The 24,721-nt window shown below is 37.8% G+C and overlaps 3 protein-coding genes across 4 annotated transcripts; 2 read left to right on the plus strand and 1 right to left on the minus strand.

The window, feature by feature from the left end:
- Positions 1-318: 318 nt before the first annotated feature.
- LOC144197054 (choline transporter-like protein 5) lies at positions 319-24,717 on the minus strand. Its single transcript, XM_077717605.1, has 24 exons — positions 24,560-24,717; positions 21,452-21,775; positions 16,204-16,278; positions 11,703-11,751; positions 7,545-7,618; positions 7,382-7,460; positions 7,197-7,281; positions 6,986-7,102; positions 6,481-6,538; positions 6,333-6,396; positions 5,683-5,751; positions 5,251-5,363; positions 5,038-5,169; positions 4,860-4,959; positions 4,476-4,568; positions 3,685-3,769; positions 3,333-3,595; positions 3,013-3,107; positions 2,832-2,935; positions 2,675-2,748; positions 2,391-2,461; positions 2,206-2,285; positions 1,810-1,894; positions 319-1,557 (listed from the first exon to the last, which is right to left on the minus strand). Exons 2-24 carry the CDS (start codon positions 21,465-21,467, stop codon positions 1,433-1,435), a joined length of 2,106 nt encoding a protein of 701 aa, XP_077573731.1. The 5' UTR covers positions 21,468-21,775; positions 24,560-24,717; the 3' UTR covers positions 319-1,432.
- Positions 19,968-22,037, plus strand: ptgfr (prostaglandin F receptor (FP)). The gene is made up of 2 exons (XM_077717614.1): positions 19,968-20,875; positions 21,432-22,037. Exons 1-2 carry the CDS (start codon positions 20,033-20,035, stop codon positions 21,777-21,779), a joined length of 1,191 nt encoding a protein of 396 aa, XP_077573740.1. The 5' UTR covers positions 19,968-20,032; the 3' UTR covers positions 21,780-22,037.
- On the plus strand, positions 22,267-24,040 carry btf3l4 (basic transcription factor 3-like 4). 2 transcript variants are annotated; one of them, XM_077717048.1, is made up of 6 exons: positions 22,267-22,344; positions 22,603-22,664; positions 22,927-23,040; positions 23,132-23,333; positions 23,555-23,614; positions 23,771-24,040. In XM_077717048.1, exons 2-6 carry the CDS (start codon positions 22,611-22,613, stop codon positions 23,815-23,817), a joined length of 477 nt encoding a protein of 158 aa, XP_077573174.1. In that variant the 5' UTR covers positions 22,267-22,344; positions 22,603-22,610; the 3' UTR covers positions 23,818-24,040. The 2 variants fall into 2 exon arrangements, with proteins under 2 accessions (XP_077573174.1, XP_077573173.1); XM_077717047.1 differs by having other exon boundaries at positions 22,282-22,423.
- Positions 24,718-24,721: the final 4 nt, after the last annotated feature.

The following is a 24,721-nucleotide window of genomic DNA, read 5'->3' on the forward strand; positions in this document are numbered from 1 at the left end:
AGTCTAAGAAAAACTAAAGAAAAGAAGTATTTTCTGCACAGCAACATGAATGTATTTTAAACTTACTTTTTTGTCTTCAGGTGTCTTCGCTCTCCAGTTTGGGAAACCTTTTCGTTGGAAGACTGTCCATCCTACAAGTCATCCATTTTTGCCTTTGTCACTAATCTGAAAAAAATAAAAATCAAAGTTGAAAGCAAAGTATCTTTTGTTTTATTATGTGACTTTGATTTTAAGAAATATTTTTGTTCATTCTAAAAAGTTTTTTTAAGGGGATGTGGCACACGCACTATGATCACTGAAAGCGAGACATCACATACAGTAATTTAAGCCATTCAACTTTATTTTTTTTAAAGAATTCCCATTGTCATCAAATTTGATAAATAAAAAATTTGCATTGCAAAACAACCAACTAACAGATGTGTTGATCATACCCGGTATTAAAACAGCACTACATCTGAATCACCAAATATTAAAAAGAAAGACAAAAAAAGTACCAAAAATGGCTTTTATATCCTTTTATAAACAGTATCAAAACAGGTATCCTCTGTTGTCTCTAAAAATTACATAACAAATAAATGTCTTTTGAGATAAAAACACTATTCAAGCTCCCTCCTTGACTGCCAATCACATCTGGTATACGGTAAAGTATTTCCATTTTTCGCATTTCGTCTTACGTGTTTTTTTTTCCGGACACAGCGGACATTGAGGGATTACTGCAGAAATAGTTTCACAGTAAAACCCTGTTTTTCATCTTTCTACAGTACAATTATTTTGCCTCATTGTGTAATGATTTGTTGTTGTGTGTTTACATATGACTTATAAAAGTGGTGGAAGAGAGAAATATCTACAGCCACGAACCCTTTTCATGCACAAATTATGATATTTACCTTAAATGTATTACACTGACCGGGTGACATTGTGGTTAGCACATCCGCCTCACAGTTTAAGGTTCAATGCTGGTGGGTGGATTGCAGTTTCCTCCCGCAAGCCACCCCGTCCCCCATAAAAAATTTAAAAAAAACACTACGATTGGTTGGCAACCAATGCAACCCATAGTTGGGGCTAGGCTATGCTTCAGCACCCCTGACAAATCTTGTGAGGAAAAGTGCTACGTACTGTGCCGATGGGCCATTACAGAAGTGAAAGTGCATATAAAATGATATTACACGGTAAAATCAAAGTGCGCCTCACCTTGAAGAAGTTGAACTGTCCTGTACAACTAGGAGCAACATGCAGGTCCTTCGTTTTGTCTTTATAATAATCATTGCGGCATTTGCTTGGGTAAGGCAGAGAATGCGGGTAAAGGAAAAGGACGCGCAACGTTCAATCAAACAGTAGTTCCAGGGAGTTGCCCCCGCATTAAAAAGTAGCTGCTCCAGCCAGCCGATATAAAGGAAGGTGATCAGTTTGTTTTGAACGGAACACGCCTCTCTCAATGGGACTCGTACTCGGAAGCACGCGATTCTGCCTCGTTCTCTTTGTGCAAGATTTTACGCAGTTCGGGTGACATGTAGTAGGGCCTGGCTTCCGAACCGTCATTCCTTTCCAGGTCTTCGCCTAACGGAGGATCGGGGGAAGAAGAGGGGCAAATTATGGATGAATTATGGATCATTTAAATGATGGACATTGTCATTTCCAATGGCAGGTAATTAGTTAAATATTTTTTTATAATTTAAATTTAAATAATTCATCACACACAGGAATAAATACCATTATTATTCTTATATATTTTTATGCGATGTTAACTGTAGCTTTAAGTAATAGTGTTGATGAGTTTTACTGTGTACCAAAGAAAATGAAGCCACTTACAAAAGCACAGGAACAACGTGTCCACACACATGGAGTAAACGCTAAAGAAGCCACTCGCAATTAGGAATGATCCCAGTGCCACCACCTGAAAGTAAAAGGAGGAAAATGACAGACTTTCAGCCATTTAGGTCATTGAAATCAGGAAAGATGCACTCAAGGCCATTGGATTTTCTTAGCTATTGAAGACTTTTCACTTCTAATCGAAAATACTTCTTTATTTTGTATATATTTTTTAACAATGGAACCCCTTCTTCCTTGCCTCACCACAGCCACAAATAGCTTTGTCTTGATTCAATCTTTGCAGAAATTAATAATAATAATAATAATAATAATAATGAAGAAAAGAAAAAAAAAGGCATTTTTGGTGTGAATTGTTAATTTGACTTGATTCCTTACCACCACTGGGACCCAGTAAGAGTACAAGATGGGTGCCTGGAGGGATATTTGATGGGAAAAGAAGAAATATGCAAATGCACCTGATGTAAATCAAAGGAAGAAAAAAAAAACAAGTTGAATTAAATTTGCAATTACAGTCCTTGCTAAACATAAAGGAATGAAATATGCAAAGCAGGCACACTCACCAATACTTGCTGTAACGACCAGTTTTGCAAGTAATAATATAAAGTCTGTCACCTTGTCGAGAACAGCCACCCTATAAACACAAACAAAAATAACCTGTATTCTATCAATTTATTAACACCATTTGGTGCATCTTTTTCTTCACACTGTTACCGTTTCATGGTAGCCTTATCAATTTTTTTTCATAGTGCATAATTCTATTTGATATAATTATTTTGCTTTTTCATTGTGTCATGTAGCAAAACAAGAGTCAGTGGAAGAATTCTCATCCGACACAAAAGCTTACCGGATAATGTTCCTCAACAAGAGGAAGAATGCGTTTTTGGAGGAGGTACAAAAGCTTTTTCCATATATTGCTATCTGTTAAAAGAGATAATCATTGAGTCAATTCTGTGAAATGGATGAATGGTGTCAAATAAATCTTCCCCTAGGCAATATCTCACCATAATGTATGCGTTTCTGTTGATGAACTTGAGGAAACGTTCCAAGCACCAGAAACAATATTTGAGGCAGTTAATCATGAAGCGAGAACATGCAGTTTGGGAACCTGAGAAAAAAACAAATCTCCTTTTAGAGTCAGTTTAAAAAAAAAAAAAAAAAAGTCTTCAATCTCTTATAACTTACACTTGAGTTTTTTATCCAGGTACTCAAGAACTAAGCGTATCATTTGGACCGAAGAGAGGATGAGGGCGCCCAAAGCCAGCGAGCCGGTGTGGTAACTGTGGCAAAAGCAAGATTTATACTTGTATAAAACATGCTTGTAATCAGCAGTATTATATATTCAAAAGTGAAGCATAAAGCTTTAATGCGCACCCTATTCAAGTAAATGTTAAACCAACGACAACAACTTGTCAGTCATGTCCAAATTTCAACTCCCTTCTGCAACTGCTTTTGATTCAACTAGTATTTATATTTAGTTTGTGTCTCCCCAAGGAAGGACTTACTGTATGGCTCTGTTGAACGACGATATGATTGGACGTGCGGGGATGTCTTTGGGCTTCCTTAGAGCCCAGTAGTAGGAAGCAAAGGCTCCGGCCAGAGTGCATTGGCCCACGGCGATGACAAAGTTGACCAGCCACAGGAACATGAACACATTGTAGACTTGGAAGACAACGGTGTAGCGGTGGAAGAAGCTCTCACCGCCGTAGTGAGAGAAAAAGCACATGGAGCCACTGCACCTGCCGGTCATTCTCGATTCATCAAATGTCTGAAAGAATTCATCAGCCAGTATTTGATTGTTAATTCCTGACTTAATGTAATGTGTAGATACTTCTAAATTGAGAATGTAAGGCTCACCTGAGGATCGCACGTATCGTTTTCTAACACGCAACCATCTACAGGTAGAATCTTGTAGACGGGGACACCAGATGTAGCCAAAAAGCTGAAGGTGAAAACAGTTAAGGCTTTTGCAAACTTGTATGATAAATCACCATAAGATAAACCTGCACTACCACAGATGGAATTCTGCCCACTAAAGGCTAATTGCTAACCTATGGGAACCAATAAATCTGCTATTAAAGCCCAGATGAAAACAAAGAACGGGGTTCCAAGGATCGATAGATAATTGTCCATGTGACGTACCTACCAAGTTTCGAGTCAAATAGTTGACGAATAAGGGAGGAGTAGCATTTCCAAGTTAGTGTACACAAGAACAACAACTTGAGCGGCTGCTTGACAGGCCTTCGGCCAGTAAAAAATAAATAAAAATAACAAGCAAGCAACAACAACAAAAAAGGAAGTTTTGGCAGAACAGTAATGACATGTAGTACTAAAGTTTCCTTGCCACTAGATGACAGTATTTATAAAGATATCCACATTCTATATTATGATAACAGTGTAGTTTCGTTTTGTTGACACTTGAAAGTTGAGAATATAAAAATATTTTTCAAAATATAATCCAGCCAGTGAATAATTATTTAAGTGACATTATTTCCTGTGGGAATACGTAATTGTTTAAATTCTAGACACATTGTTATTGCCATGGGGATGAGAACTGCCTGCTTAACTACTACTACCACCAATAGCTAGTTTTTTAAAGACGTTGGAATGTCAATGTAACCACCAACAATAAGTGTTTTCAAGGATACATTGCTACGACAGATCCATAAGCAATGGATATACACAACAGCAAGAAGGTGAAGACGGGGAAGATGAGAGCAGACATGATGTATCTGATGGCTCTAAAAAAAAAGGGGGGAAGAACATCTTACTTGAGCTATGGACATGAAAATTTCCTTCATACTGCGATGTCTGGCAAAATGTTGTTACAACAACAATAAATACAAAATCATTAGAAGCCATAAATTTGGCTATAACTTTCAATCGAGAGATAATTAAAGGTTTTAAAATGTTAAAAAAAGAAGGTTTATTTAATATCCAGGCCTAGTACACAATATGGTGACATTGTGCCACAGGTCTGGAATTTGAAGCAAAATAAAAAAGGTATCAAGATCAGTATTGGCAGTAACTACCTGCTGGATTCCTTCAACAGCACGATGGCGATTAGTAGGCGCTGCCTCAAGAAAATCAGCACAATCAAAAGGATGCCCTCGATCACAGACATCACAATCACTTCAAAAACAAGATCACAGGTGGAATAAATGAGGTTATTTTTGCATTCAAATTGGAATAGAAGCCATTGAAGCGTACTGAAAATGAACCACGTCTGACTGAGGTCCAGGTAGACATTAGCATCTGTCCGGAAGCCCATTTCCGAAATAGTGATGTTGCCACCCTCCGTCTCAGAGAGGTTTCTGTACTTCAAAAAGCAGTAGATGATACCTGAGAGACACTTGTAAGAATAGAATCAAAAGCACCTGAGAAATGTGACAGAAAAGCCAAGGAAAAAAATTAAAAACTCACCATAGCCGAGAGCACAGAGGAGCGCAAAGAGGAAGAACCAAACCAGCACGCCAACGATTAACCGCATCATCAGGAGTAAAAAGAGGCTGACCACCATTGCGCATACAAGACACCTGTGATTATTTAGAAATAAGCACTCATTAGGAACAGAAATAGAAATCTTTAGGGCAAAATATCTAGAAAAACAAATTTCACAAATTGGAATCAATGTTGATAATGTATTTAGTACTTGTTACTATATTTTGCAATTTGTTGCCTACTACTTGCAGGGAAAAAATTGAAATAATTTGTTCGTAGCAGATTTGATGGAAATGTGTAACAGCAAAACATAGTATATCTCAAATATTTGTATTCTTGAGTGATTCGATGAGATTTTTGTCAAAATACTTCTGTTCAATATAGCAAAGATTGAAGAGTAATATGTCAACTCACAATAGAATCCATTGCCAGGAATTTGCCAAGTCCTCAACTAAATTCAAAGAAAGATCTGCAGATTCTTTCCTGTCGTAGGTGAAGAAGAAAGAAGTGGCCATTAAGACAAAACAGAAAAACATCATTGTTACAAACTTTCCTCGGAGCTTCATTTTTAAAAGACTTATTGGTGCCTGTGTTGCTTGTCAGTTCAGTTACCAGTTATTCTTGTTGAGGACATGGACTAAAATGGTTACGGTTCCGTTATCTGCAAACGGATTGAAATAAAAATGTGCTAGGTATAGGAAAGTAGACACCATAACTAACTAACGGTAAACTTAAAGCCTTGAGTCAGTGTTTTAGATCATTTAGATTAAAATGATGCTCCAAGTTGTCAAACTATATAAAAATGACACAAGACATAGACTTCCTTTACTGTCATTGCACAAAAAAAACGAAGCAAAATGTCGCCGTTCGGCTTCCGAAAAAAACGAGCTAAAAATATTACAATATTATCTTGAGTGCAACGAAGAATAAATAAATCAAGTGGATAAAAACAACAGAATAAATAATGAAAAATAGAAGAATCCTAGTATAAATAGCGTAAACATTGGCAATTTCAGAATGTCATTTTAGTGGTAACAAGTCAACAGAAAAAACAAAGCTCTCACCGAGTCAGATTGACCATTAGTTCTGCGCCTGTGATATTCAGCACTAAAACGCATCGCCTAAGCACTGGGGAAGAAAACACATAAAAAACATGTTTTTCAAATGGGCTCAGTGAAGAAATGCTAATGGTCGTCCTGTGCTAAAACTTACAAGGTTTGCTTGGATGAAGAGTGGCTGGGCAGTCATCATTTGCAATCAGGCTTGTATACTGACAAAGGTAAAGAAGACAAATATTAGTGAATTTTGTTTTTTGGGGGGTCTGAAGTATTGTCAATATGAAGTGATGGATCTAAATAATTAGAATTTCCAATGGGCAATAGATGTGAAACTGTTATTTAGATGTACAGTGAAAATGAGCATGTTTTTATTTATTTTTTGTTTTTTAATGGGAAATTTGGAGCGCAATATGTTAAGAAGCGTAAAAGGTGATCGTCAACGGTGATATTGGATCAAATAGGAATGATTAGAATATTATTAAATCATTATAAATGGGGACTTTGTTGAAACACGTGGAATTTTTTGATCATTTGTACTTTTGTTTATTTTACGGGTTTAAGCTCACTCAAGTCCCATCAATGGCATTGAGAAAGAAGTACGTCCTAAATTGACATCAAATGACTGAGATAGGCACCAGTGCAAATTAAAAGTGGCATACCGGTTTCATGTCGTTAATTCCCGGTTTGCAGTATTGCTTGTAAATCTTCCATTTCTCCGGGTCCAACTTGGCTGGTGAAAGTAGCTCATATTTGTCAGGGCACTTCTCCACACAGACCTGAGAAAGGAAACATCACTATTAGAAGAAGTCAAGCACATAAAAGCACAAAGTGGAAAAAGATGGCATCGGTGGCTCGGTGTTAACGTCTTACACGGAATGTAGGGCACTCGAAATTGAACACGGTTTCGATGCTAGCACATTTCAGCATGTTAATGTAGAACAAAAAGGGTTTGTTCCTAAGGAAAAGCAGAAATAAACATCATAATGAAAGAGCAATCTGAAAATAGTTTGTCCAAAAATGTTTTTCATATATACAAAAGGAAGATGAAAACGTACAAGTTTTGCTTATCGCCACAGATATTCCCCAAGCTGTCCGTCGGATACACAATCTTTTTGGGATCGCCGTTGACCCACGCTGAAAACATCAATGCCAGAGTTAAATAAAAAATTCACTATTACTATGTGTGATTACAAAATGTGTCTAACACCCACTACTCACCCAAAACACCCAGTAAGACGTAGCCCAAGATGAAGATGAAAAAAACCACACAGCAGAGCACATCCGTGCGGCTCCTGCAAAGATTTTTTTCCAAGTGTGAGAAGAATACAATTAACACGGAACATATTTCATACTTTTTACTCAATCGTTTATTGCCATCCAATCCATTTTGACTGGAAAGTCCAGTTTAAATGACTTGGTTGTCAACGTCAAGAAATGAAGGAAATCTTAAGGAGACAAAAAAACCTAAATTTTGAAGTAATATATGAATAGATGAGTCATAACAACAAATTATGTATATACTAATAATTGCTAATGTTTAAGTTTTTTAATGACCAGAAACAGTCACTTTCTCTATATAGGGATAAAAGACCAAGTGTCATGAGGGTAGCCGTCCAATCCATTTTAACTAGGAGGAATGGCAGTGATTATTCCCTTTAATGGATTAGCCATTCATCAATCAATGGCAGTTAAATTTAAGCATAATTGTGACTACCATGTAGTTTGTCGTGTTTTCTAAATTTTGCTCAGATATATCCAAATACAGTCTGATTTGACAAGATAAAACTGCTTTTGGAACTTTCTGGACTTTCAGAGCCTGGAGGGAGAAAGAGGGTGGCTTGTTCTGATGGGATGCGCATCTGTTTGAAGCTCAACTTTGTCTAGACTCCCCGCAAGTGAGCTAGCTCCCTTCAAAATGACTTCTTTTCTATGTTTACTCATAAACAAATCTGTTTAAACAGTGGGAAAAGCAGTCTCTTGATCTAAAGAAGAGACAAGTGTGCAGTAAGACTGGTGGTAAGACTTGATGAGACCTAAATCCAGTGCGCACTGTGAACACTGGTTAAGACATATTGGAGTGAAGAGTCTTCCTTAACAACGTCAATTCAGACACTCGTATCCGCTGTCTTTCTCCGGCTTGTTAGGAGAAAAAATACAGAAGAAGCACTGGCGTCAGACATCCGTCTATACAAGAAAGCTCATTATTATGAACGACGGCTGATGAGAACAAAGCCTTGATGTTCTGATGGCTCAGACTGGCTAAAAATGCATTGATTTGAGTAATTAATGAGATGTCTTGGTTAAGAAAACGTCCCCTCTGACTCGTTTCAGCATATCTTTCCTCTATGAGATATGTAAAATAGTCAATTGCCCTATAGTTTAAAGAAATAATTTACTATCAGGCTATATCATTCAACCTAAGTCAGGCTTTTTTTGTTTGCTTGTTGTACAATTGATTTCTCATCATAAAATGCTATTTTTTAATGCATTTCACCATCAATTAAAATTCAGATGTTCCAAAAATATATAGTTATATAGTAATATATAGTAGTTAAGTTATAGAAAACTAACTTCTAGGCGAGTTGCACGTTGAAATTTAAGAACCCTAACAACCATTTTTAACAGCACGTAGAATAGTTTTTTTAAGAAAAAAAAATCAAAGCCAATGATGTTTCAGATACTTTAACAATATTACTAGTTTTAAAAGTCATTGCTCATCTAACTAGATATAAATAAAAAGAGTTGCAATTTGACTTTCAGTACCATGTGCAAATATTTTACACCTGCCTGGGGAAAACAGCCATTTTTGATTGTTGCAAAAGGCATTTGAGGTGTCAAGAAGAAGACAGTTTCTAAAACACAACAGACAATAGTAGTAGCGATTCTTTGCCTTGAGTAAAGAACAAGGGAAAGCACTGCTCAGGTTGCCAAGGCAACCACTGCCATCCTCCTCTTGGAATTCTCCCTCTCATCCTTTAAATCTCCTACGGTGTACGGTAACAATCACTTGAGCACGCATCACCGGCAATTAAGTCGGACGAGATCTGAGGTGGCGTTTGGCAGTGAGCTGACCTCGCTCCTCCTTTACAGTAATCAAAAGTTGTGGCAACGGTGCGCATAGTCTATTAAAAACGTGCCAACAGCCGCGTGCAGTGGCTCATACAATGTCACCTTAGAAGCATGGGAGGAATGCGGGCAGCTGACAAAGTCAGAGGGAAAACAATTTTGCTTTGTCTTGTTATCGCAGGAATGCAGGCCATATTTTACATATACTTTGTTTTTTTTAGGTAATCCTACAAACATTGTAAAATAAATAAATAAAATCAGTTTAATACTGTCAGATTTGGTTACTAGAATTTAGAGATGAAAAAATGGGTAACATAAAAAGGCTTACTGTCACATTAACAACAACCTTTTTTTCCAAAACAAATGAATGAAATTACATTTTATATGTCTAAGCGGTGGAGTGGGCTCTCTTTCTTCTATCACTTCTCCAAACAGGAGAACAAGTCCAATCCCATATTTAGTATCGGGTTTGGTCTCAAGATCGGCTCCGATCTAGTAGTTGTAGCATAACATAATTTTCAACTTCTAATTGACACACTCGTATTATTATTATTTTTTATATTACAGTAATACCTCGAATATTCCGGTGAAGCGATTCCAAGACCTGACGCAATTGGCGACTAACCGCAATATATTGCCAGAGTTTTTATGGTATCAATTTAGTATTATTTGGCCTATTAAAAACCATCTCTATATAATGATTTAACACCTGAAGGTAGACACTGCCCTCTAGCCTCAATTGTAACTTGCCTTTTTTCCCCCCCATTTCATGTTTGTCTTATTGTTTGTACACTATAAACTTTTGATATATAATTGGCTGTCAAACTAGTTCTTATTTAAACAAAAAGAAGTATCTTTAATGTAAAAAAAAATCCTTTTTCTTAAAGAGTCCAGGCCACCAATGCTTAAATGGAAGCCTGACTCAAGATGTTCTCACAATGTTCTCATTAGGAAAAAGCCTGTCAGCCGCACACCAAAGTCTGTGTGTTGCCTTTACCCAGCTAGACAAGAGACACGAACTGCAGAGAAAAGAGGAATGACACAAGGGGAGTGAAGGCAAAACACTGCGTTACCTTTGAAATAGACTGAATCATCAAAAGAACAAGTCCACACGAAGCCTGTGGAAGAAACCCTTAAGGAGGTTGCTAGTGCGTCATTTGAAAAATCTCTTCTCCATAGTGTGTGTCCCGTCAATTGCTCAAAACCAGTCAAACAATTGTTTAAGTAAACATTCTTTCAATTGTGTAATCCAGAGAAAAGGCTTATCCATTTTGTTACCATGCTCATAATTCTATAATGTCTTAAATACATTTTCTTAATTGAAATGAAGGAAAAATCCATTAATTAGTGTTCTTCAGACAGTCTAACACAGAGAGACATGGATAAGTAACACCCGTCTAACAGTTGTTTTTAGCTTATTTTTTGGCAGCCGATTCCAAAACTGGAATTAGTTTTTGGTATTATGTCAAGCGTTTAAATTATGAAATTATAAATTTTAATATATTAAAAAAACGTGTTATAAAAATGAACTAATACCGACAAACATTCAAATATGTTTGATAGGTACTAACAACATAGTAAGTAGATAATCTTTGGAGAAAAAGTTGATTTGCTAGGAAAACACAGAAATAGTGTAAAAGTTAATGCTCACTAAATTACGCTTTATAGAACTAGCCCAACAAATGCCATATTAAATAGCATGTTTTATCAAAATTTCCCCCTCGCAACTCAATCCCAAAATAAATTCGGAATTGTATCGTATCAATAAATTGAATTATAAATTTAGTCCAGCAACGAGTTTAAACTCTAATTCTAACATGACCTTTCAATTGACATTTTAATGCAGCTTTTGAATAGGACACTTCAAGAGATCAACGACCTGAAATTCATGGCACTGAATGTAGTATTAGTAGTGATGTATAGCTAAAAACCTGGCTTAATATTACGTACAACTCATACATAGCAGTGTGCACAAACCCTGATACTGCCTGGAACTCATCCACCATTCTGAGTGGGCATTTGTGTGTGTGACTACTTGATAGTGTGTGTCATCAGACAAACTCCCACCACCAATTTGACTTATGTATAGTCATAGATTTGTTCGGTGGAGCGGAGAGAGCCGCCAGCACTCCACCTCCATGTGTATTAAAACCCGGCATGACAATTGATCAATCAGTCACCTCCACGGGAAAAGCTTACATAATAGTCAGAATCGATAAAGCCTTCCGGCTAGTTTTTCCAGTATAGAAATTCTCGGGTAGAAATGCAGTTCATCAAAACAATTATGGTATTTGGTAGAATTGTCAATACCTGTTATGGACTGGCCCTCTGAACTTTGGGTCAAACTTGTGTGGCTCACCTACAAAGAAAAGCAAAACATAAGATATGGTTAGAACAATATAAAGTACAGTAAAGGCTAGAGAAGGGGTGGGCTATTTTTACCCATTCATCTATTTTCAAAACTGCGTATTGTGTTCAACATTTAGATCCTTACACAACCCAGACATTATTGCTCAACTCATCAATTTGCAACGGAGAATTGTACTTAAAAAAAAATCTGGGGTATGGGAGCTTTTCAACTTCTTAATTAATAATACAAAGGATGAACGCAAAGCCAAAGAAGCCCTCATTTAAAATGTGGGACATTCAGTTGCAATTAGATGTGAGTTGAATGGAGCTAGTGAAGAGTTTTGAATTAAAGGCTTGAAAACGTGAGCCCACAAATAAATTGTCAAAGACAAATTTTCCAAAGTACAACAATTGGGCCACAAATATTTCAACTGAAATCTCATTAATGTAGCAACAAAACCAAAATAAGACACAGAGGCATCTCTTTTCTCAAAGCTGAAGTTATGCAGGCATTTTTAAGAAGCATGAAAGAAAGATAACATTCTCATTATTTACTATTTATTTTTGAAGATACTTTGTTTGCCACCAAATGTTTTTGTTGTTGTTGCAAATCCCGCCTGTAAACTGTAGCTTGAGTTACTATTCAAAACCAAGTCATCTAGTCATGTTCTTGGCAATGTAGGCTAAAAACAGGTTTGTGCATATGGCCTCAGCAAGACTTAAAATCCCACAGGGATCATCAATGACATTCAGTTGAAGTACAACAGATTGCGAGTCAAGTTATAATACCTTTTTCCTTCAACATATCATCACTAATATCGTCTCGAATCCAACCATTGAATAAGCATTTTTAACCATTAACTCATTGGTTGCCATTGATGGCAAAAGATGAAATCCTCAAGGGCTACAATGGGTTTGTTTAACCTTAAATTTAACCAGAACCACCGACCCTTTCAAAATGAATGAAAACTCCATTTGAAGTTGCTGCTGTCCTTGTGATCCAATTGAACCACTAGAATTTGCAGATCCAATCACTAATACCAGCTCTACGTACGAGTTTGAGGTCATCTCTTGAATTGTACCAATCTAGATGAGCAACTGAGCAGCGTCCTTGGACCATCAATCCTCATGATTACGACTGCACCTTACATTTTGGTTCCAGTAAATTCATCCACAACACTTATACACGTCAACATGATTAGACACAGTCACTTGTGTGTCTGTCCTTGGCTGAAATGTCCAACACTGGCCTCTTTCATAGCATAAGGGCATGCAAACAGCTCACACTCTGCAGGTGTTGTACATGAGTTATGTCACTGGAGAGCATTTTTCTATGCTCATCCTCAAATATGATTACATTCTGGAACTTGCAATAATGTACTTTCAAAGCATCACTGGGTGAATGGACTGAAATTCCCATGACATATTGACTACTATTACATTTAGAAAGAATTACCGTATTTTCTCGCATATAAGCCATCTTTGTAACTAAAAAAATCTGGCTGAATTAAGTATGTCAGAAATACCACGTGCATTGGTTTTTCCTCAAGATGTTCCCTTCAAAATAACACATTTCTACTCCCTATTAATACCATGAATTTGGAGGCGAAAATTGTGAATCAGGGGGCGTCTTATACAGGAGAAATCGTAAAATTCAAAGATTTAAAGGCAATGTCAAGGGTTATACGCAGAGGCAGTCAATATGCACGAAAATATGGTAGCCAGTAACAAAATCAACAAAAACAATTACTAATAACTCCATGTCTTCTAATAGTCATGTTAATGAATTCATAATGAGAAAACGATAGCTCCATCACTTTTAATTGCGTTAGGTGTGTGAAATAAATTGATAAGGTGATAGATCTATTACTGCGTTCAGAACAAAGCATCACTACTTCAGTTTGGGAACAAAACATCTCGTGGGCACACTGACACACTTTGGTACAAAATGATCGCACCAGTCCCCCACGCTTCCAGTTGGACTCCATCTCAGAAGCAATCACTGCAGCTGAAAGGCACCAGATGGCTCATTTTTTTCCTCTCTCGCTCTAACATCGAAGGTGCATCCAGATCATATCCAAGCTTTTCCCCCATTTTTGTTGGTCTCAATTGCCCTTTCCGTATCCTTGCTCACATTGCCTCCCTCTAGTTTTTTCGTCTCCTGGTTGACACAAAAAAAATCAGCATCCAGATCTGTTCTTTACAATTTCTCAACAGTATTCTCCTGGGATCTTTTCAAATATTAGCAAGAGTTAGAGGATTTAGCATTTGGTTGTAGGCAATCTGGCTTTTTCAAGCCTAGTGGATCATGTCTTAAGATTGTATGCTTTAAAAAAAAAAAGAGAGGGAGAAGACACTCAGTACTCACTGACAGCAGCAGGGTACGGGATGGGATTCAACCCTGGGGACACGCGTTTGCATCGGAGTGTGTCAGCCGTTGACAGCTCGCCTGCTGCTCTGTGCTTTTTGGGTGGAAATGTTTTGGTTGCCATGTGACCTTGACTAAATTGGCAGCAAGTCTCGATTGTGTCCGTCGGCAAGAGTCTGCTTGACGACGACGGAAAGCCATAAATTGGAAATGCATTCATTCAAATTTACTATGTGAATGAACTCATTCTGGGACAGTTACTGAAAAGTCAAAATATTAAAAGGCATTTATTTTTCTGACCCATCTATTGATCATTTCTGTACCTTATTATCGTGAGTTTTTATTCACTCAGACGTTCCAAACCCTACTGACGAGTGCATAATAAAATGGCCAGTGTGAGTATGTTGGCTTACAGGATTTAGGCAAACTACACGTGCGAAAAATTTCCTAATTAACTTTGTGCCAGACTTAACTCGTCTCACTCTTTCATTTTTAAAGTGAATGGACCGACTATCCAGGCACGTCCGACACATTCTCCCTGAATGATTGAGATATTATCCTCATTATAGTAATTTCACATCACAGGAACCTTAAATCAAGGATTAAGAAGGAAACTGCATTGACATTTACGGCTATAAAGAAACAAGCATCATAGAGGTTATTTTAAAGAGTCGATTAAAAAAAAGGGCAGAAATGCTGCGTTGATAGCACTATTAGTGCCTACCATTTGCTCACACCATGACTCCACAAAATGCTCCATTAGCTTGATGCATTGAACACGGCTGCAGCACAATTAACCTTTTTAGTTGAAGTACACAAAGTGAAAGAATATGATTGATATACTGTGTGTATTATTACTGTATTATGTAATATGAGTTGGGTGGATCTCTCTACTGTGGTGGGAGTGAACTTGCTTATAGTAGCAGTTATGTCACAATTGAATAACTAATTACTCATCAAATTAAAAATCAGGACAACTATTTTTGAGTTGAATAATTGCTTAGAAACATTACTGACCTAAAAATTGCCAACCTATCAGTTTCTGAAACGCTTTATTTCCACAAGGTTCGCAGGGGGTGCTGGAGCCTATCCCAGCTGACGTCGGACACATGGTGGGGGAAACCCTGAGTTGGTGGCCAGCCAATCACAGGGCACAAGGAGACAGACAACCATTCATGCCCACAATCATATCTACAGGCAATTTAGAATGTCCATCAAGTCTAACATGCATGTTTTTTTTTAATGTGGGAGAAAACTGGAGTACCCGGAGAAAACCCACACAGGCCTTCAATGATTAAAAATGATTTTAAGGGTTGTCTATGTTGTACTAGATTGTTTGGAGGAAATATAACAACCAGGTATTTGTAAATAATTGCACGCAAGTTTGTTTGGTTGGAGTTATTTACGGTCTATCGATAAAGTATAGGTATCTGCTGACCCCAAATATTATACATTCATTCATTCATTTTCCAAACCGCTTACTTACTATTGAACCCCCCCCCCCCCCCCCTCCACAATGATATATGGTGCAACAGGGGTATTTTAGTTTAGTAGACCCTGTCAGATCCATGCAAGTTTGATTGCTGTATTAGTGCAGGCTTGCAAAAGACTACATGCAATGGCCATGTTGGTGGTCCCAAACTTATGACCCCCAAAGATCAGAAGTACTACGATAAAATAAAAGCTCATCAAACAAATCCACCTGTTATAAAGTGACATTAGAACCAGTTCACTCTTTACAGGTGACCTTACAGTGGCCCAGAAAGTAATATATTCATGATCTCTCACATTTGTTTTTGATCAACGTAACAAGGGAAGCACATACAATTATGTCCATCAATTTTCAATTAAAACAAATAAATACACACAAAATAGGCAATCGGGACGTTGCCTTAATAAATACAGTGATTCCTTCAAACAACAACACAGACATCCTTTTCAAAAAAATGGAAGTTAAGATGAAAATGCAATTTGATTGCGGGCATACAAACATTCCTTCACCGTACCATGATGATGAATCCCGGACAAAAGGAGAGTGACGAAGTGCTTACTTACTACGATCAATTTGCAGTAGGTAAGAAACAAAAGACTCACCATAGTAGACGGAGGGAATGTCCGACTTGCGAGCCATGGCACTCATCAATTGTAAGCAGCTCCGTCGTCTTGGATCTATGGGAAGGAACCGCAAACAAGGTGAGCAGGTGGGCCGGCACGTGCACCAAATACGTCCACCTGCTTCCGAGGTCTCGTCGGGTCGCCTTCGGTCACGAAGCGCAGCCCAACAGTGTTTACAGCTCGACGTAATTAATTATTCCAAAATGGCCTTAAAGGGTCCGCCACTGTCTTTTCTTTGTTCGACGCGAGTTTTTTTTCTGCCTTGTTTGATCACTATGAACGTTTGTCCGATGCAAACAGAGGTATTCGTCACTAAAATGAAAGAGTTTTGTCAGATTGGGGATGCTATTTAAGGCTGATTATGTATGCTGAATCTGAAGTCTCTTCTTTTGGGGAAAGTTGCAGCGAAATACTGGCCTCTGCTGTCATTTTTTGAGAACTGCCCTTTTTCCAATTTGGATCGTTTGATTGTCTTTATATTACTAGTACATTTGTAAATGTTGTTTTTTTATTGTTTATCTTTATATGTCTGCATTCTAAGTGTTCTTTCTTTTTGGTATAGTGTCTTTGTTTCCTATTAATTTTGGCACTCCTGTGACTCCATCAAAGACATGCAAGTGACTATTTTGGCTAATTAACCATTTTAATTGTTTTTTAAATGAATAGGAGTGGTAGGCTAATAAAAATATTTAGCTTTTCACTATAAATTCTAGCCGTTTTTTACTAGGACAAATGATACTAAGTAAGTTGAGAAATGTATAGGAATCACTCCCTGGTAGTACCATTGTTAGGTGGAAAAGCCTCAAGTGGAAAGGCATGCAGAAATTGTTCATATACATGATCACCAGACTCAACTTTGGAGTCTTAATTGACATTTTCCAATTGACCACTTGGGTTTGTACCGATGACATTTGCTTTGGGAAGGATGTTTTCCATTTTGCCTTTGATCACCATGATATAATTCAATTATTTGTTAGATGCAATTTTGTTCTCATCAGTAATGTCTTAAAAGGCCCACCAGCCTGAAGATACTGCCTTTCTTTAGAGCGCTTTGTGGAAATGAGCTTAAAATTGTATTGATTGCAATGTCAATAAAACAAATGACTTGACCTGAGGACTTATTCTTCTTTTCAATGGTTATATAAGAAGCATATATTTCTTTTCAGCAAAATATTCCTTGTTTTGGCAGATGTACTTTTTCTCAGACTGTAAACAGATTGGCCAAGATTCACATTTGATCTTTTATTCATTTAAAAAACGTGAATTTATTGTTTTGATTTGTTGAAGTAAATAATTTGAGGTGACCAATTCATTTTAAAAGCAGTTTTTGTTTTATATATATTTCATATACACATCAATCAAATGCAGGAATGTAATCTTTTCAGAGGATAAATAATATATGTAACCATAATCCTAAGTATTATATTATATTATCTTTTTATTTTTTTTTTTTTACAGTTTACCAACCTATTGGGTAATAGAATTAAGCCTATTTGACTGTACCCATCCAGGTTTTTGTATTACACTTTTTTTTTTAAGATAAACCCAAAAACATCGATGGCACCAAGGAACAATGACTTCACTGAGAGAGAGGCATTTATCTCCTTTTGGCTCCTTTAATAATCTGTAAAATTGCTGCCTGTGCACAGTTTAGGGCTACTTGAGGATGTGTGATGCAGAGAAAATTACCCCAAAAAAGTGGGAACAGAGAAAAAGTACATTTGATACCTGTGACTTTTGTAATTTGGACAGTACATAACAGAACTGTGAAAGAACCATTATGATATTTACTTCCACTACTACAGCTTCCATTACTTCATCCTCAGGCCCAGAGAGGCACAGTATGAACATGATTTTTGGTCTGTTCATGTGGACCACGTCGGCGTCAGTGACCCAACACTTGGAAGGTGTCATGTCAAATAGAAACGTAGTGGATTTAAAATTTTTAGTCTGAAAAAGGAAGGAAGGAAGATTGCCAAATGCAACTTTTTGCCTCATTTTGCTCTCATCAATTGAGTACTATTTTTGTATCTAATCCTAATTGGGTAAATTACATTGTACCTTGGTCACGATTAAAAAAACATGTTAAAACTGTTCTGAGCTTTAGTTTAAAAAGTAGGGTTAAGAAAAGAAAAAAAACGGGATATCGCAAAATAACATTTTTATAGTCAGCGTTCTATTTCTATAATTTAGTTTTTCTGTAAATTTCAGTTCTGCTAACACCACTAAATTTATATTTATCATGCCCCTGCTTGGACTACTTTTCCGGGGCATCTACTTTCCTGCAAAGTGTTGACTCTGACTCAATTTTTCATAAGGTCAAATGAACTTGACCCTTCAGTCGTGATTTCCCATCTCATGTTTTGATCTTTTTTGATTGAGGTGAGGTTGTGGTGCTTGCTTTTGCAACAACCTAACTTGATCATTTGTACACTACTCTTGATCCTAAATTGTACATGAGCACCACCAATGCAGCCACATACTGAGAAAAGATTAGTAGTTTATGATAATGCAATGATTTTCTAATATTAGCCAAATAAAAGAACATACAACCAAAAGCCCAAACTTGAGTTATGCATAAAAACTCACACACCCACCCAAACACCAACCCACCCACCCACCTATGTATAAACAAGCCCGCGTGTGTGTAATGTAGATCAATTTGTTCGAAGGAGCCGTCACCGAAGGCAGACGCGCATGTCAGAGATGGAGCGCTCTAGGTTTGTTGTTTTTCTTTTTTTCTGGAGCCAGGAGGCAGCAGCTGCTCACTACCTCATAAGCAACATCGAGGGGCGCGAGACTGACTGACATCCCGGAAAATCAAGAGAAGCTTCGTGAGGTAAAAAGATTTGCGTGACAAAGCTTTTTCAGATATACATTTTTAAAGTGTAGTCCAATTTTGTCAAAAAGAAAACTGACGGCCAAGGATATTATACTGTTGAGGAGAAATGTGGTCAACACTGAACTTCTCTGTATCCCTCAGATTATTATATCATATAACTAGTAGGATACATGATCTAAACTGATAGCAAATGTATGTACGAACTCTTTTTCCAGTATTTTTAAAACACTTAAAGTCTATTTTGATCCTGTGAACGTAAAGACATAAGACTAGTTAGGGTTTGAGAATGCTCCATTTTTTTAAATTGTTTGTGGGTTTTACTACTTTCATTTGTTCAAAGTAATTGAAAAGCATATTGTACTCGGTTTATATGATGATGAAGATTTAACAACTTCTTGTAAGCCTGAAGCATTGTTTTGTCTAAGGTTGAATGTGTTTGAATTTGCATGTTATCATTTCCTTGTTTAATCTCTTTATGCAGCATTTGTAAGAAAAACTAAAATCCTTTTTCAATATAATTTTTCCCTTGGGATGGTCTTTTCATTTTGTGCTGTGAACTTCTGAACCGCTTTCTTTCCATGATTAGGTTGCACTTTTTAAAAATGACTTTTTGAGAGGCTCCCTTTCTTCAGTCCGAATATGTATAATAATATTCTCCACCTTTATAGACACCAATTTGGGATTCATGTGCAGTGTTGCAGTTAAAAAAAATGCCAAAAGCCAACTCCATTAACCATGTTGTTTGTTATTGATTGAAAGGCTTGGCCTATTAACCTTTTGTAATACTTTTTGAGCCCCTGAAAGTGTAGGTACACTGCACAAAATGGCTGCAATTCCTAAATGCTCATTTTATTTGAGAAAATCTTTAGATTAACTATGGAAAGAACGCTTATAAATGAATTTTAATCTAATTCTGACAGTGAGAGGCTAGCAGTGATCCATTACTTTGCATGGCTACAGATCCAGATGGATTCATTGTTCCACCCTTACTATTTTACAGGTTATTCTCCCAACATGTCGGCCAGTGAAGGCGATGACCTGTGCGGCCGGAAAGACCCTTCACCCACAAATCTGACCTTTGTGGAGAAGAATCTTTCAGTGACCACCTCAGTCATCTCCATGACTGTGGGTATCCTGTCCAACAGTCTAGCCTTCTTCATCCTACTCCAATCGTCCAAGCGCATCTCTCTGAAATCCAAGACGCCCTTCCATGTGTTCGCCACCAGTTTGGTGGTCACGGACCTCCTGTGCCACTTGGTCAACGGCTCCCTGGTGCTTTACGTGTACAGCGTACACAAAAATTGGGAGACTTTCGACCCCCATGGTAGAATGTGCAACCTATTTGGCGCCACTTTGGTCTGCTTTGGTCTGAGTCCTCTGTTCCTGGGTAGCGCGATGGCAATTGAGCGCTGCATCGGGGTCACCAAACCCTTTTACCACTCCACCGGGCTAGCCTTCCACAACATGAATAAACTGCTGTCTGGCATCTGGCTGCTGGCTGCCCTGGTGGCCGTCCTACCCGTGGTGCTGGGGAAGTCCTACATGGTGCAGAGATCTAGGACTTGGTGCTTTTACAATCTGGACAAGCCCCACGACAGGTTGGATGTGTTCCTGCCTTTGCTCTTTGCCCTGCTAGGCTTGCTGGCACTTCTCTTGTCTATTGTTTGCAATACTGTGACCAGCTGCTCCTTGCTGTTGTCTACAATGCACCGAAAGCACCGCAGCAAAGGGAGGTCTTACCACATTGAAATGATCTGCCAGCTTGTGGGCATTATGCTAGTTTCCTGTGTTTGCTGGGGGCCTTTACTGGTAAGCAGAATTACCCAAGACTTACTCTCCATTTTTTGCTATCAGCGCGCGATAGCTGCCCTTGACAAAGCTCGACATCCAGTACATTTCGGTCGAGAGACTTTGTGATGTCTAATCGCAAATGGCACTAAAATGTGAGCATAACCAGCCAATCTTTTAAATTTAAATGAATTGAAGGCCTGTTTTCAATGGAAACTAGTGAGAGGAATCAATGAAATTCAGCGTGGACAGATTGGTGTACGCCAAGAATAAATAAGAACATTTACTCCTTTCATTTTTTGACAATTTAAAATGAGTAAAAAAATTTAAGTGCATTTTCTTAAAGAATATTTACTACTAACTTGTTGCCCATAATTTATAATTATATATATCTTTATATATATATACATAAATTATTCACTGCCAGCCTCTCCCAGTCAAAATGGATTGGACAAAGTTACTATGTTCTGTATTGGAGTGTAAAACAACCAAAAATACATGTATTGGAGTACTGTTTAACCACTAGGATCTATTATATTCATGACAATTTTCTTATTCTTTGTATGAATTTTTGCAGGCACGCATCATTCTTCTTACCTTCAAAGATGAACATGAGCCAGCATCAGAGAAACTTCTCTTTCTGGTGCGCGTAGCCACTTGGAACCAGATCCTGGACCCCTGGGTCTACATTCTCTTGAGGAAGGCCGTCCTTAAGAAGCTCTATCTCATGTTACAAAGATGCTGCCAGTCCAAATCCTGGCAACACAGCTTTCTTCTGCGAAGCTCTGCGTCCAGCCACTCCAAATTGGAGCAACCGGCATGCCTCCTTGGTGGCTTAGTGGCGGAAAATACTCGCATCGGTCTGCCTGGCGAGTCCAAGACCGAGGTGTTCCACGTGGTGTTATCCGTGTGGAAGAAATGCTAAAACAAAGATACAGGAATTTTTTTGTGAGAGTGAAAACAGCATTATATGTCATCTTTTTCCCTTAGTAAATGTGTGTAATTCCCAGTGTTCACTATGAAATGGTACAGTACTGTAAGGTGTCATGTTTATTATTATGCATTATCTTTTGTGTTAATGTAATGTACAAAGCACAGTGCATTAGTTTCTGTTCATTTCTAATTTCAGTTTGATTTTGTTTTGAATACGGCATAGTATCTCTCAGTGAGTTATTGTTTTATACTGAACCAACATACTGAACTGAAGTGACGATGAATCCTGCTCTCCCCTACATTCTTAAAATCATTTTAAACTAGTTTTTAGAGTATATCATTTTTTTTCATTATAGATTATGTGTTTGGTGATTTGGTGCACTATATCGTGATTTGGGAATGAATTGAACTACTGAAATAAAACAAAATTCCTTCATGAAGTGATTTTTTGGGGCCAAGACGTTTGCTGATGTAGTACCTAAAAGATCCAGACGATGGCAGAACTGCTTGCCACCGCCTCTATTTGCTGACGAGGAAGAAACAGGAACAACATCCATGTATGCCTAATAAAAACGCCTCCCTAATAATATAAATCTCTTCTTTAAACCCCGCATGTCTCCTTGGAAACTTGAGCAGGTTTGACGAGTAAAAAATTCGATGTTTGAATCTGTTGCGTCACTAGTGAAATGCTTTTGTTAATGTGTTGTGGCGCTATGCTAACGTGAAGCTAGCAGCTGGCTTTGTCGTGCTTGTGCGTGTGTTGACAACAGCCTCACGCACATTTTAAGAAACATTCATTAACATACTTTCTGTAGGTCACAAGATGAATCAGGAAAAATTGGCCAAACTTCAGGCCCAAGTGCGGATAGGAGGAAAGGTAAGCATGCACTAACCCGGAAGAACGTTGTTAAACCTGTCTTATCGAATATGGCGATGTATACAATACGGTATCAAGTGGGTACACAGGTAAATACTACCGGTGCCATATAGTGGCATAACATTTTTGGGTCCTATTGCAGTCACAGAAGATAAAAATACATATTTTTGTGTTCATTATTTAAATAAAAGTCAATTTTACACAGAACTACTTTCATTAAAGATCTTAGTTATAAGAAATTAATTATTTGAAGCTCTTTTAGGGTTCAGCACGTAGGAAGAAGAAGGTGGTACATAGAACGGCCACAGCAGATGACAAAAAGCTTCAGAGCTCCTTAAAGAAGTTAGCCGTCAACAACATTGCAGGGATTGAAGAGGTAAAAACTCTACTCTAGGGTTGATTGTTGCATTTAATTCTATTTCCTCAAGAGGACATGGGAGCAGTAATTCCTGTCTCACAACACTCAGGTCAACATGATCAAGGACGACGGCACAGTGATCCACTTCAATAACCCCAAGGTTCAGGCATCGTTATCGGCCAACACGTTTGCCGTCACGGGTCACGCTGAGACTAAACAGCTGACGGAGATGATGCCCGCCATTCTTAGTCAGTTGGGGGCCGACAGCCTGAGCAGCCTGCGCAGGCTTGCTGAGCAGCTCCCGCGCCAAGGTGTGTGTGTGTGTGTTTACGTACTATATCATGTTGACAATATGGCTAAATTATCTCATTTGTTTTGTACTTTGTTTTTTTCTTCCACTTTTTAATCTTAATAGGAAAAGGAAAATTAATTTTGTTTGTTTTTCCATCTAAACATATAATCGCATAATAATACTAGCCTTACTTTATTAAAAATGTATTCAGGCACTAATGTTGTTTGTTCTTAATTTCAGTACTTGACAACAAATCTCCAAAAGTCGAAGATATTGAGGAAGAGGATGATGATGTTCCAGGTATATTTAGTACATATACGTAATGCTAACAAAAGTCCACATTAGGCAAATGTGTGTTTTTTTAAAGACTTAAATCTAACAAGATGTCAAGTGTTAAAATAAGGTCCGATTTTGTTTTGATTTCAATGGAAATAATTTTGTCTTGTTGCCATGCAGATTTGGTGGAAAACTTTGACGAAGCATCCAAGAATGAAGCCAACTGACGACTGCGACAAATTGGAAACATTTTGCGATGCTATCACTTCTTCTCGTCCACACATATCACAGTACAATGGTGCCCCCTCACCCCCCCTACCTCCTTACACACACTATGTATACTTTTTTTTCTCCTGCAGATGTCCGAATGGTTGTTGTTGCATCATTGTCAGTCATCTTAAAAATCTACTTTTTTTGTTTTATGAAATGAAATAAAGATTACAATTTTTAGAGAGTGCTGTCATCATTGCTATATCAACAAAAAATACAATGAGTAACAGCCAAGTCATATAATCTAATGGGATTTGGAGTGTACTGCATCAATGAGTCGTGTTTAGTGGAGTTACATAACTGACATAATTACATTAATGGCTTTTTCTCTTTTATTACAAATCGCTACATTTACATTATACATGGAACAGGGGTTGTTTTTTGTGCTGCCCAATTACTAACTTGTATCTGACTTATATTTTTTCCCCATTGGATGGAAATATGCAATTTGTCAGCATGAAAAATAAGAATTAATGGGAATAGGCTTTTATTTCAACATGTCAGGGATTAACCCCTTACTGACTGACTCCATCTATTGTTAAATTTGAAAAGTGCAGCAAGTCTCAAGCTAGTTCATATTAGGTGAGCACTAATATAAACTGGGATGCACACTAGTGGGCACTGACCCTGAAAGTGTTACATTTTAAAATATGTTTCTTTTTGGTTTTAAATCATGAGTTCTAACACCTGCTTACTTACCTCTGTATGAGACGGCCTCCAATGCAGAAAGCTCTTGACGCAATTCCTGGGACTAGTAGTTTCCGCCTCCTTTTGAAGAACTGCAGAGAAACACAAGAGAGGGGGTCGCTCACAGAATGGGGGAGAGAGGCAAAGTAACAAGACCCCCCTTCACCCCCCCCC

The sequence above is a fragment of the Stigmatopora nigra genome, chromosome 5 (genome assembly GCF_051989575.1).
Source record: "Stigmatopora nigra isolate UIUO_SnigA chromosome 5, RoL_Snig_1.1, whole genome shotgun sequence".
Taxonomy (NCBI): Eukaryota; Metazoa; Chordata; class Actinopteri; order Syngnathiformes; family Syngnathidae; genus Stigmatopora; species Stigmatopora nigra.